This window comes from Muntiacus reevesi, chromosome 2 (genome assembly GCF_963930625.1).
Source record: "Muntiacus reevesi chromosome 2, mMunRee1.1, whole genome shotgun sequence".
Taxonomy (NCBI): domain Eukaryota; kingdom Metazoa; phylum Chordata; class Mammalia; order Artiodactyla; family Cervidae; genus Muntiacus; species Muntiacus reevesi.
The window spans coordinates 255,371,014-255,384,687 of NC_089250.1; the positions used below are offsets into that span (position 1 = coordinate 255,371,014).

At 42.6% G+C, this 13,674-nt stretch overlaps 1 protein-coding gene across 11 annotated transcripts in view; it reads left to right on the top strand.

The window, feature by feature from the left end:
* Positions 1-13,674, top strand: part of TDRD12 (tudor domain containing 12) — a 76,077-nt gene that overhangs the window by 54,093 nt on the left and 8,310 nt on the right. For all 11 annotated transcript variants that reach the window (XM_065925737.1, XM_065925735.1, XM_065925738.1 and 8 more), the window contains 5 exons: positions 1,936-2,035; positions 6,286-6,473; positions 7,880-8,090; positions 9,277-9,369; positions 11,266-11,438. In XM_065925737.1, coding sequence (XP_065781809.1) covers positions 1,936-2,035; positions 6,286-6,473; positions 7,880-8,090; positions 9,277-9,369; positions 11,266-11,438 — 765 coding nt within the window. The remainder of the gene's footprint in view (positions 1-1,935; positions 2,036-6,285; positions 6,474-7,879; positions 8,091-9,276; positions 9,370-11,265; positions 11,439-13,674) is intronic.

Below are 13,674 nucleotides of genomic sequence, written 5' to 3' on the forward strand. Positions count from 1 at the left end.
TCTTGATTCCAGCTTGTGCTTCATCCAGGCCAGCGTTTCTCATGATGTACTCTGCATATAAGTTAAGTAAGCAGGGTGACAATATACAGCCTTGACATTATACATCCTTTTCCTATTTGGAACCAGTCTGTTGTTCCATGTCCGGTTCTAACTGTTGCTTCCTGACCTGCATACAGGTTTCTCAAGAGGCAGGTCAGGTGGTCTGGTATTGCTATCTCTTTCAGAATTTTCCACAGTTTATTGTGATCCACACAGTCGAAGGCTTTGGCATAGTCAATAAAGCAGAAATAGATGTTTTTCCGGAACTCTCTTGCCTTTTCGATGATCCAGCAGATATTGGCAATTTGATCTCTGGTTCCTCTGCCTTTTCTAAAACCAGCTTGAACATCTGGAAGTTCATGGTTCATGGATTGCTGAAGCCTGGCTTGGAGAATTTTGAACATTACTAGCGTGTGAGATGAGTGTAATTGTGCGGTAGTTTGAGCATTCTTTGTCATTGCCTTTCTTTGGGACTGGAATGAAAACTGACCTTTTCCAGTCCTGTGGCCACTGCTGAGTTTTCCAAATTTGCTGGGATATTGAGTGCAGCACTTTCACAGCGTCATCTTTTAGGATTTGAAATAGCTCAACTGGAATTCCATCACCTCCACTAGCTTTGTTCGTAGTGATGCTTTCTAAGGCCCACTTGACTTCACATTCCAGGATGTCTGGCTCTAGGTGAGTGATCACACCATTGTGATTATCTGGGTGGTGAAGATCTTTTTTGTACAGTTCTTCTGTGTATTCTTGCCACCTCTTCTTAATATCTTCTGCTTCTGTTCGGTCCATACCATTTCTATCTTTTATCAAACCCATCTTTGCCTGAAATGTTCCCTTGGTATCTCTAATTTTCTTGAAGAGATCTCTAGTCCATCCTATTCTGTTGTTTTCCTCTGTTTTTTTGCATTGATTGCTGAGGAAGGCTTTCTTATCTCTCCTGGCTATTCTTTGAAACTCTGCATTCAAATGGGAATATCTTTCCTTTTCTCCTTTGCTTTTTGCTTCTCTTCATTTCACAGCTATTTTTAAGGCCTCCTCAGACAACCATTTTGCCTTTTTGCATTTCTTTTCCATGGGGATGGTCTTGATCCCTGTCTCCTGTACAGTGTCACAAACCTCCGTCCATAGTTCATCAGGCACTCTGTCTATCACATCTAGTCCCTTAAATCTATTTCTCACTTCCACTGTATAGTCATAAGGGATTTGATTTAGGTCATACCTGAATGGTCTAGTGGTTTTCCCTACTTTCTTCAGTTTAAGTCTGAATTTGGCAATAAGGAGTTCATGATCTGAGCCACAGTCAGCTCCTGTCTTGTTTTTGCTGACTGTATAGAGCTTCTCCATCTTTGACTGCAAAGAATATAATCAATCTGATTTTGGTGTTGGCCATCTGGTGATGTCCATGTGTAGAGTCTTCTCTTGTGTTGTTGGAAGAGGGTGTTTGCTATGACCAGTGCATTCTCTTGGCAAAACTCTATTAGCCTTTGCCCTGCTTCATTCTGTAGTCCAAGACCAAATTTGCCTGTTACTCCAGGTGTTTCTTGACTTCCTACTTTTGTATTCCAGTCCCCTATAATGTTGTAGGTTATGGTGATGTGTTTCTGATTCAGAATCTTTATTTTGGAAGTACATTTTATTTATTTACGTATTACATTTAAGGCTGTCTGGAGAAATGATGTAGTAACTCTGTCCTTTAAGTTTAGTCAGTGCCAGTTAATTTTTAGGATTCCTTTCCACTTATTTACATACTGTTGGTGTCATCTAAAGGATTTAATACGGTTACTTTACAGCATCTCTAATTTCAATTATAGATTAATTGTCTTGAAGGATACTTTAAAAATCATGTTGAAAATTATTTTTTTTTCTGGGCTTAAAATCCTGTTCTTTTTTTTCCAGAGACAGAAGGATGTGTCCTGACCGGCACCGTCTTAATCCAGAAGTAGACATACCAAGGAGGTTATCTAGCCAAACTCTACCGCTGCTTGGATACATAAAAGTAAGCTCTGTTAAAGATCCTTTGTCCAATGATTAATGGTTAGTTTTCAGTCTAACGCTCTCCCAACTGAGCTATTTCAGCTACTGGTTAGTTTTAGTGAACAAGTTTCATTCTTAAATGGTAGAATTTAATAGAATGTAATTATGACAGTATTAACGTGCCTCCGTTAATCTGACATCAGGCATGGGTTCTCATATGGTGCCTTATTTCAAGGTACCAGTTTGTTCAGAAAACGAAGACTGAATTGGGAAGATAGATAAACCACTTAAACAATTTAAGGAATTTTTAGTTTTATATATATATACTTTAAATTATATATATATGAAATATATATAAATTTTATTTTTAAATATTTTATATTTTATATAACTATTTTATATTTAAGCATTTTAAATATATTTTTATGTATAAATATTTTATATTTTAATTTTTTTAATATAAATTTTATTTCTTTGTTTACTGACTGCACTGGGTCTTCATTGCTGCACATGGGCTTTCTCTAGTTGCAGCGAGCAGCGTCCACTCCTCCCTGCAGTGCATGGACTTCGAATTGTGGTGGCTTCTCTTGTTGCGGAGCACGGGCTCAGTAGTTGTAGAGAACAGGCTTAGTTGCACCACAGCGTGTGGGACATTCCCAGACCAGGGATCAAACCTGTGTCTCCTGCATTGGCAGGCAGATCCTTTGCACTGGACGACCAGGGAAGTCCTCAGTTATATTTCAAGAAAGAAAGTCGTTTACCTCTGGGGACTATTAAAAATATGTAAACCTCAGGCCGATTCATGTTGTTGTATGGCAAAAACCATCACAATATTGTAATTATACTCCAATTAAAATTTAAAAAAATTTTTTTAAGAAAAAAAATAATAATAATGTGATGCTTCAGTTTAATTGTTCAGTCGTGTCCGCCTCTTTGTGACAGCATGAATCGCAGCATGCCAGGCCTCCCTGTCCATCACCAACTCCCGGAGTTTACTCAAACTCATGTCCATTGAGTCGGTGATGCCATCCAGCCACCTCATCCTCTGTCATCCCCTTCTCCTCCTGTCCCCAATCCCTCCCAGCATCAGGGTCTTTTCCAATGAGTCAACTCTATGCATGAGGTGGCCAAAGTATTGGAGTTTCAGCTTCAGTATCAGTCCTTCCAATGAACACCCAGGACTGATCTCCTTTAGGATGGACTGGTTGGATCTCCTTGCAGTCCAAGGGACTCTCAAGAGTCTTCTCCAACACCACAGTTCAAAAGCATCAATTTTTTGGCGCTCAACTTTCTTCATAGTCCAACTCTCACATCCATACATGACCACTGGAAGAACCATAGCCTTGACTAGACAGACCTTTGTTGGCAAAGTAATGTCTCTGCTTTTTAATATGCTGTCTAGGTTGGTCATAACTTTCCTTCCAAGGAGTAGGCATCTTTTAATTTCATGGCTGCAATCACCATCTGCAGTGATTTTGGAGCCCCCCAAAATAAAGTCTGACACTGTTTCCACTGTTTGCCCATCTGTTTCCCATTAGGTGATGGGACTAGATGCCATGACCTTAGTTTTCTGAATGTTGAGCTTTAAGCCAACTTTTTCACTCTCCTCTTTCACTTTCCTCAAGAGGCTCTTTAGTTCTTCTTCACTTTCTGCCATAAGGGTGGTGTCATCTGCATATCTGAGGTTATTAATATTTGTCCCGGCAATCTTGATTCCAGCTTGTGCTTCACCCAGGCCAGAGTTTCTCATGATGTACTCTGCATATAAGTTAAATAAGCAGGGTGACAATATACAGCCTTGACGTACTCCTTTTCCTATTTGGAACCAGTCTATTGTTGAATGTGATGATTACACAGCCCTTTTCAGAACATCTATGGCTATTCCTTTGGGGATATTCTGAGATGCAAGTAGAATTACTGAGTTGAGTTGTCACTTTGCTGTGACTGTTTTATTACTTTGCTTCCTTTTGAGTTTGCGTGTTCTGTTCTCACCTTCCCTTCCCCCTAATGTGTATCTGTTGGGTTCGTTCATACTTGTGCTCTCTTCTTGTGTGGCTGTGCTGTATTTGTTTCCTGGGACTGTTGTACAGAAGTCTATTCCCTCCATCCTGGAAGCCAGAGTCTAAAATCAAGCTGCCCACGAGAGGCTGAGCTCCATCTGAAGACTCGGGAGGCCCGGCCTCTCACAGCTTCTGTTGACTCCAAGTGTTCCTTGGCTCCTCTCAGCTCGTACTGTGTCCCTCCAGCCTGTGCCTTCACCACCTCATCGCTCTCACCTCTCTCTCTGCCTCTTACAAAGTACACTTGTCGGTAGATGAAGGGCCCAGCGAGATAATCCACAGTAATCTCCTCGCCCAGAGATGCTTAATTACATCTGCAAAGACCTTTTTCCCCAATGAGGTCACAGTCACAAATCCTGGGAGCTAGCACAGAGACAGTTTTCTTTGGAGCAGATTGGGCAGGTGGGGTGAATCTCTTTTCAACCCCAATACAGTTTTTATTGCTGAAATGATTTTTTTCTTTAATTTCTAATTATTTCCCAAGTTCTGTCACTTCATTTCTACAGTTTAAAATTCTGATTTATGTTATTGTTTTATATCATATATCACTTTTCTTAATTAATTTCTTAATTAATTAATTTCTTAATTAACAAGCTGTAAAGCAGCTTGTTTTGAAAGCGAAGGTTACAGTTTTCATCTGTTTTGTGGATACACATTCCTAGTGGCTTTCATTGTGTCTAGCAACTTATTGTGCTGCTTATTCTCTTTTTTATTTTATAACTTAATATGGAATTTGATCTTGATACTTTGCTGTTGTTCATTTTTAGATAAAATTCCTTTCCCCTAAATTTAAGAAGGTGATGTGGGTCAGGATTCTATAATTTCACAGTTTTCATTTCTGTTGTTTCCATGTCTTGTTAAAAAAAAAAAAAATGAGGACACAGTTTCTGAGATTTTGAAATGCCCTGGCTCTGTGTCCCTCCCCCAAGGTGCATCTGGCCTTTCTCCTCCTTCGTCTCTCCTGTCCCTGGGTGGACAGTGTGGGTGAAGGGGGCCCAGCCTTCACCCACTGTCAGAGTGCATGGGGATGTTCCAGTGCCAGCTGCCCTCGTCACCAGGCCCAGTGAGCTCTGGGTGACCACCTGCTGCCTCCTGGGGGTCTTCCTGCCCTCAGTCCTTCGGGCACACTCTTGCCGCCCAGTGCTGCTTCCTGCACGGACAGGCATACCTTGCAGGTCTTGTGGTGTGGGTGGTTTTTACGCATCTGCTCTTTTGTTGTTGTTATTTTAATTAATATATTTTATTTTTTCAAGCAGTTTTAGTTTTACAGAAAAGTTGAGCAGAAAGTACAGAATTCCCCTTTCCCTCCCTCCTACCCCGACCCCACCAGTTTCCCCTGTTGTTCATGTCTTCCAATACTGTGGACATGTGTGACATTGATGAGCCAATACTGACACATTATTGTTAACTGAAGCCTATAGTTTAAGGTTCATTCCTTGCAGTGTTCATTCTGTGCACTTTGCAAATGTATGGTGACACATGTCACCATTACGGTGTCACACAGAGGACTTTGACTGCCCTGAAAATCCCGTGTGCTCCACCTAACCCTTCCCCAGAATTACTAGCAGTCATCTATCTTTTTACTGTCTGTGTAGTTTTCCCCTTTTCACAATGTCATATAGTTGCTGTCATAGAGTTTGTAGGCTTTTTCAACTCACTTTTCATTCAGCAGTTTACATTTAAGATTCCTCCTTGCCTTTTTATGGCTTACTAGGTCACTTTTATTGCTGAGTGTGCTACAGTTTATCTGTTCACCTACTGAAGGACATCTTGGCTGCTTCCAATTTTTGAAAATTATGAATAAAGCTATGATTAATACTCAAGTCCAGGTTTTTGTATAGGCAGAAGTTACTTGGGTAAATACAAAGGACTGTTACCTGTGATTATATATAGTAAGACCATTTTGTTTTATAAGAAACTGCAAAACTTTCTAAACTGACTGTACCTTATTGCATTCCAACATCTAATGAGTTTGTTTTCTGGATATGTTTACTGTTTATGGGCTTCCCTTGTGACTCAGCTGGTAAAGAATCCGCCTGCAATGCGGGAGATCTGGTTCGATCCCTGGGTTGGGAAGATCCCCTGGAGAAGGAAAAGGCTACCCACTTCAGTATTCTGGCCTGGAGAATTCCATGGACTATATTCCATGGGGTTGCAAAGAGTCGGACACGACTGAGCGACTTTCACTTTCACTTTACTGTTTATATTTCAGATAATACCCTTTTATGTTTTGAATGCAACAAATTACTTTGGTCGTATAGTTGATAAACATGAAGATCTTTGTGCAACTCTTAATGCTGAGATGAAAGAGTATTTTGAAGACTCTAATAATAAAGCAACTGTTGAAAAGATGGAGAAATTTGGATTATATGGGTTAGCAGAAAAATCAGTTTTTCACAGGTAAAATGTCTCTATTTCATCTCTACAAGTTATGAAGCACAAGGTAACGTTAAATGGTATTAAATCCCTATTTTCATCGCTGTCCATCTGAGCGGTGTGCTTATGCTGAGCCTGGCTGCCTCCCAGGAGGGTGGTGGCAGGGTCATGTGCCCACATGCCCAGCTCAGCTCTACTCCCGAGCTCATCGGCCCTGGGACTGTTAAGCCCAGAGCACGGATGACAGTGTGGCATTTATATGACCGTCATCGAGCTCTCACTGTCCTGCACACACGTGCATCTTTAACTCATGGAATTCTTACACATTCCCATAAAATGAGCACAGTTCTCATTTTACCGATAAGCAGACTGAGTCCTGGGCTTCCCTGGTAGCTCAGCTGGGCAAGAATCCGCCTGCAATGCAAGACACCCTGTTTCAATTCCTGGGTTGGGAAGATCTGCTGGAGAAGGGATAGGCTGCCCACTCCAGTATTCTTGGGCTTCCCTGGTGGCTCAGCTGGTAAAGAAAGAATCTGCCTGTAATGCGGGAGACCTGGGTTCGATCCCTGGGATGGGAAGATCCCCTGGAGAAGGGAAAGGCTTACCCACTCCAGTATTCTGGCCTGGAGAATTTCATGGACTGTATAGTCCATGGGGTCACAAAGAGTCAGACACAACTGAGCAACTTTCACTGTGTGTGTTTACTGAGCCCTGGTGAGGTTATGTAAGTTATCTAAGGTCATCTCAGGAAGCGGCAGTCAGTGTTCCATCCTGCCTCACGTGGTGTGTGCTCCCATGTCCCCTGAATGCCACACCTGTCCTCTCTTGATGATAGCCCAGATTGAGAACCTTGGAACATTTAACTTGTCAAATAAAGGAATTTCCTCTTTTCAGAATGCTACACTGTCTTTTATTCATAGGTATGAAGTGAAAGAGGAAATGACAACTCACTCCAGTATTCTTGCCTGGAGGATCCCATGGATGGAGGAACCTGGCGGGCTACAATCCACGGGGTCGCAAAGAGTCGGACACGACTGAGCAATTTGTTGCTCCGTCCATGGGATCCTCTGTCCATGGGATCCTCCAGGCAAGAATACTGGAGTGGGTAGCCATTTCCTTCAACAGGGGATCTTCCCGAACCAGATATCAAACCCAGATCTCCTCCCGAACCAGATGTCAAACCCAGATCTCCTCCATTGCAGGCAGATTCTTTACCGTCTGAGCTACTAGGGAAACCCTTATACTTGAATTAAATAAATAAATCATGGCTAAGTGCTCTTGCTGACTCTAGCTGTTTTATTTCTAGTATGGAGTTAAGCCATGCAGTTTAGGGGAAACTTCTGTGTGGTTTGCTTTTTGCAAGTAAGTTGAGGCGACAGTTATTTCCCTTTGGTTCTCTGTGTTGGTCTGAGGCCACTGTTGTTCTGCAGGGTTCAGGTGTTGGAGATGAGCCAGAAGGAGGACACGTGGGCTCTGGATAATGTCCTTGTGAAGTTCATAGATGAAGGCAGGACTGGGCTTGTCACAAGAGACCAGTTGCTACACCTCCCAGAAAGATTCCACACACTGCCCCCCCAAGCTGTGGAGTTTATTGTTTGTAGAGTGAAACCCGTGGACAATGAAATTGAATGGAATCCAAAGGTAGGTAATTTGGGCTTTTTGTATTTGTTGACTTCTAGAATATATTTAACCCAGAATAAACATGGAGTTGAGGTGTATTTGAATTTGGAATACTGGGTTTGGGTGAAATGCTTCATATTTCTGGGCAGGGATGCACTTCCCAGCACTGTGCTCTGAACGTAGCTCTGAACCCTCAGAGGGTGCCAGACGTGATTGGCCATCATTATCGATAGTGCTCCCAGGCTTACAACTGGTATAAAATAGGCACTATGCTAAAAATAAACTGACTGTCACTTAAAGAGAATAAACACTACAAGTAGCTACAAGAGTGGGTACCCGGTACCTCTCTGGGGGACCAGGTAATTCCACTGGAGTTGGGAAGATGGGCAAGGAAAGAGAGAGAGTCCAGAAAAGCTTCCAAAGGAAGGGACGTTTCCTCTGGGTCCTTCAAAACAGGTAACTAGGATGTCACCAAGTAGACCAGATAAGGCACTGAAGGTGAAGAAGCCCCGCTGTGCCAGGACATGGTGCACACGGCTGTCCCAGGTGGGTGGGGGGACCAGGCAGACAGTTTTGCTCATCACCAGAGCAGTGATTCCTATTCATAACAAGGCCTTTATTCTTCAGAAGAAGGTTACGTTTCATACAGTCTGATGAATAGGATATGAAAGAAGCCATTGCACATGGCAAAGTAAAAAGTTTGGGTTGTAGACAGTGGCACTGAGTGAGGACAGATGCAAGGGTGCATCCTGAGTTGCAGGTCCATGCTGTGGACTCCCCACACTGCATGTTTCCCAGTGTGGATGCACAGCTCTCATTCCTCCATCAGCTGTCAGCCTGTCTTTAGATGATGGATGTTTATTTCTTTAGAAGTTCAGTGAGCATGAAGAGAGAAAGTCGCACTGGTAGTGGAGACCAGGGCCCCTCAACCCCTGCGTCGCTGGCATGAGCAGCCCCAGTGTGTGGCCTCCTAGGCAGCAGCAGGAATACTGCGTGCTTAGGACTTGGCACCTGTCCTCGTCCTTCTCCACCATGGTTACCCTTGTTGGTGTCAGGGCATTATGGCCTCCATAACCTGCTTCATGAAGTGGTCATGAGGCTCAAATGAAAGGTACGAAAAAGCTTCTTGTGAAACTACTGAGCACATGCACAATTAAGTATTTCCTTAAATCTTCAGATAAATTTACTTATGTATATTTTTTTTCAGGTTACTAGGTACATTCATCAAAAAATTATTGGAAAACTGCATGATGCAAAAGTGGTACTGGCTTTAGGAAATACAGTTTGGATTGATCCAATGGTAAGAACGCAGTTTTCTCGGAAAGAAACATGTGTTTGAATGTGCTCAGTCCCTAAGTCACATCTGACTCTTTGCGACCCCATGGACTGTAGCCTGCCATGGGATCTTCCAGGCCCCTGAAATCACCCAAATTATTCTAACCTGTTGGTTAAATAACTCTTTGCCTCACGTAAATGGAGGCTTATTTGATAAGGGCTCTGTGTGAAGGAGAGCTTGTCTCATGTTATTTGGGTCATGAATGTGTGGTCATGGGTTTTATGGTTTAAGGGAATCTTTTATGTTATAACCCAGCACTCACAGGCAGGTGTGTATAAATCGCATGTACTCACACGTACAACCAAGAGGAAATTCATGAAACTGTTGTTGGCATGTGCGGCAGTCTCTGCCGTTTACGGTTCTTTTCCGGGTGTCAGCTGTGCCCAGTTAGTCACAGCCCTCTGCCCGCAGCGTGGGAAGCCCTGGGGCAGGCCCTGCCCTGCAGGAAGGAGCGCAGCTGTGAATGATCTTAACAGTGGTCAACAGCGTGGAGAGGTCCTCAGGCTTTCCAAGACAGGTTTTATCGTGTTCATGGTTTCTTCCTCATCCATTCACCGGATATTTATGGAACACCTCTTGTGTGCCGGGACCTGTATAGGGCACTGGGGCTCCACGCATTAACAGCCAGCTGCCCTGTGGAGCTGCCGTGGGGGTGGGCAGCGAGACAGAATGTGAGGCCAGGGCCTCAGGCGTCCCCTCTGAGATCCGCTCTCAGGCCCTACTCTGCTTGCACCCCGGGGACTCCACTTTTCACTTCAGAGTTTTGCTTTATTAGACTTCAATCTTAATTACTGTGATAATATATAAAGTTTAAAGGAGTTCAGTTCGTAAAAGCTGTTTTGTTAAAAGTTTTTTTTTTCCCTAAGAGTGAAAAAGCCTTAACACTGAGAAAGATGAGTTTGGGTATAAGATTTACAAGTAAGAGGAGAAAATGATTTTTGGAAGGGAAGGTAGAGACCACCAGTGCAGGTAAATGAAGAGATCGGAAGTGGGGCGGTTCTTAGTTGATGTCATAATAATATTGTGGTGGTTCTTTATTATAGAAATAAAATGGAAACTTTATTAATAGGCAAGGATTTTTTAAAAACTACAGCCAAGAGAATGAAGCAAAAAAAGAAAACCTACGTGGCAAATATGCTTCCTCAGCTCCAAAGTGTAACCGTGTCCGTGGCACCTTGGGGGGGAAACAGACATACCCCACCTCCTTCTCCCCCACAGCAGCGTGGTCCCCAGGCTGAGAGGAGAAAGGTTCTTTCCTTTTCCTGGATGGGAGAGCATTCCCAATTCCTGGTCCCTGGGGAGGTGCGCCTGCCTTGCTAGCCTGGTCTGCTCCCCCAACCCAGGAAAGTCCTGGGGCCACACCTCCCACCAACAGGAATCAGACAATTGCAGATTTCCATGTTTTACTGAATTTTGTGTAAACGAAACGGATGAGAATATTTTGGTTGCAGAAAAAAACAAATGGAGGAAACTGCCCGAGATACAGGATCTAGAGCCTTGACATAGGCCCTTTCTGGGCCTCTAAAGAGCCTGAGGCTTCTTATTAGGAGACGTGAGCATACGAGAGGGAAAATCAGAAAAATCTAAGAGTTGTGTGTGTGGTTACAGCATCACAGATGGGTCTTGTCTGAGGTTTTACCCCAGGACTTGATCTTGGCCCCTGCTCCACACCTGATCATATCTCCCCAGTATGCGGCTGGGTTCTGGAAGACTGATGAGGAGACCCTGCACGTGGTGGCATGTGCCCTGGTGCATTGAACACTGCACAGTGAGATAGGGAGGCCATGAGAGAATGTTCGTGATTCATCTAAAGTTCTAAGTGTGGTTCTTGTAAACTTTGTATTTTTTCTTTGATTCAAGGTGCACATTACAAAACTTTTAAACTTGAAAACTTCTGTCATTGATTATAATGTTCGAGCTGAAATTTTGTCAATGGGAATGGGCATTGATAACTCAGAACATGTAGAACAACTGAAAAAATTATACAAAGGAGCTAAAATGCCATCTTTTGAAGAAAGCCTGAACCAGACCCTGTAAGTGGATTTTTGTCCTCCTTTGGAAGAGCTGTTTTGTGGAAATAGAACTCACAAGTGGTATGGACGTTTTTGCTGAAAGTAGAGTAGTCTAATGAGTCTCTGTGTTCCCATCACCCAGTAATTACCAATATTTGGGGAGTCTTATTTTATCCACACTCCAGCCCACACTTTTGTTTTTGCTTGACTATTATAAAACAAGTTGCAAATATGTTATTTCACCATATTACTTACAGAAGGAACTTTTGTTAGCTTTTTATTGAGAGCACATATCCAGAAAAGTACACACATCATAGATATGGCTTAGTGGATTTTCTGAGCATGGAAACCAGCCCAGATCAGAAATAGAGCACCACTCAGAGCTGCCTCCTGCTCCTCCCCAAGGCAGCTGCCTTTCAGACACAAAGCAACGTGGATGACTCTCCCTGGCTCGTTCTTTGAATGGAGTCATGCAATATGTCTCGTGTCTCCTGACATCTTTAACTGTTACTTGTGGAATTCATCCATGTTGTGCGTGCAGCTGTAGACCATGGATTCTCATTGCTGTGTCATATTCCGTTGTTATGAGTGTGATTTATTTTCCCATTCTGTTGATGGGAGGAATTTCCAGGTCTGGGCCACTTCCGGTGGCACTTTAAACGTTCTTCTTCATGTGCTTTGGTTCACCTACAAATGTATTTTTGACAGAATGGAATAGAAACTGCTCCGCAGTTTTCTAGATCAGTTGTACCAGTTTTCATGTCCACAGCAAGATGTGAGAGGACTTTTGAAGTCTCTGAGAGAGTATACTGCCAGCCCCTAGACGGGAGGATGGACTCAGCGTGTGTGTCCACCAAAGGACTTGCATCAGTCAGAAACAGTAGACACCTAGTAGAAACGGAACAAAAGATGTGAACAGACACTTCACAATGTCCAATTCATTAATTAGCTGTCCAGTAATTAGTATATGAAAGGGTCCTCAGGCTCATTACTCATCAGGGAAATGCAGGTTAAAACCACAGTGGAGCAGTACCACTTCATAGCCATGGGAAATGAGAGAAAGGAGATACCAAGTGTTGGTGAGGATGTGGAACAACAAAAGGATTTTAAAAACTTGACTTAAGTGCTGTTAGCACAGCTAGTAAAATTATTGGTAATTTCTTAAATTCCATTTTAATTGTGTTAAAATATACATAACAGAATTTCTCATTTTTGTTTTTTCGAAGTGTGGTAAAATACACATAAAATATATCACTGTAACTATTTTAAAAAAATTTATTGAAGTGTTGTTGCTTTACAATCTTTTGTTAGTTTCTGCTCTATAGCAAAGTGAATCAGTTACGTATATACACATATTGCCTCTTTTTTAATTCCCTTCCCATTTAGGTTACCACAAAGCACTGAGTAGAGTTTCCTGTGCAAAATAGTAGGTTCTCATTAGTTATCTGTTTTATACATAGCAGTGTATATATGTCAGTCCCCATCTCCCAGTTCATCCCATCCCCCTTCCCCCTTTGGTGACCATATGTTTTTTCTCTGTGTCTGTGTCTCTATTTCTGCTTTGCACATAGGTTTGTTTATCTGTCCCATTTTTCTAAGATTCCGCATATATGTGTTAATACACGATGTTTTTCTCTGACTATTATTAACTATGTAATGCAGTGGCAGTACGTACATTCACACTGTTGTGTAACCATCACCACAGTCCATTTGCAGAAGTTTTCAATATCCCAGCCAGATAGCCTGTACCCATTAAACCGTAACTCCCTTTCTCCTGTTCCCTCAGCCCCTGGAAACCTCCTTTGTTCGTTCTGTTTCCATTAGTTTACCTATCCTGGGCACCTCATACGAATGGAATCATGTAATATCTGTCCTTCTCTGTCTGGCTTATTTCACTTAGCATAATGTTTTCAGGGTTTATCCATGTTATAGCAGACGTCAAAATTGTGTCCTTTCTAAGGCTGAAAAGTATTCCTCTGTATGGCTGTACCGCATTTTGCTATCCGTTCATCTTAGTGGACATTTGGCTGTTGTAAGTAGTGCTGTTGTGAACGCTGGTGTGCGGCTATCTAAGTTCCTGCTTTCAGGTCTTCTGGGATTTCTAGATCACATGGCAGTGCTGTGTTCAGTTTTTTAAACTGACAGCTGTTTTTCCACAACAGCTAAGTGTCATGTTCCCACCAGCAATGCACAAGTTTCCCATTTTCTCCACATTCTGGCCTAGAAATCAGCCTGAGGTGAAAGCTTAGGGTTGTGT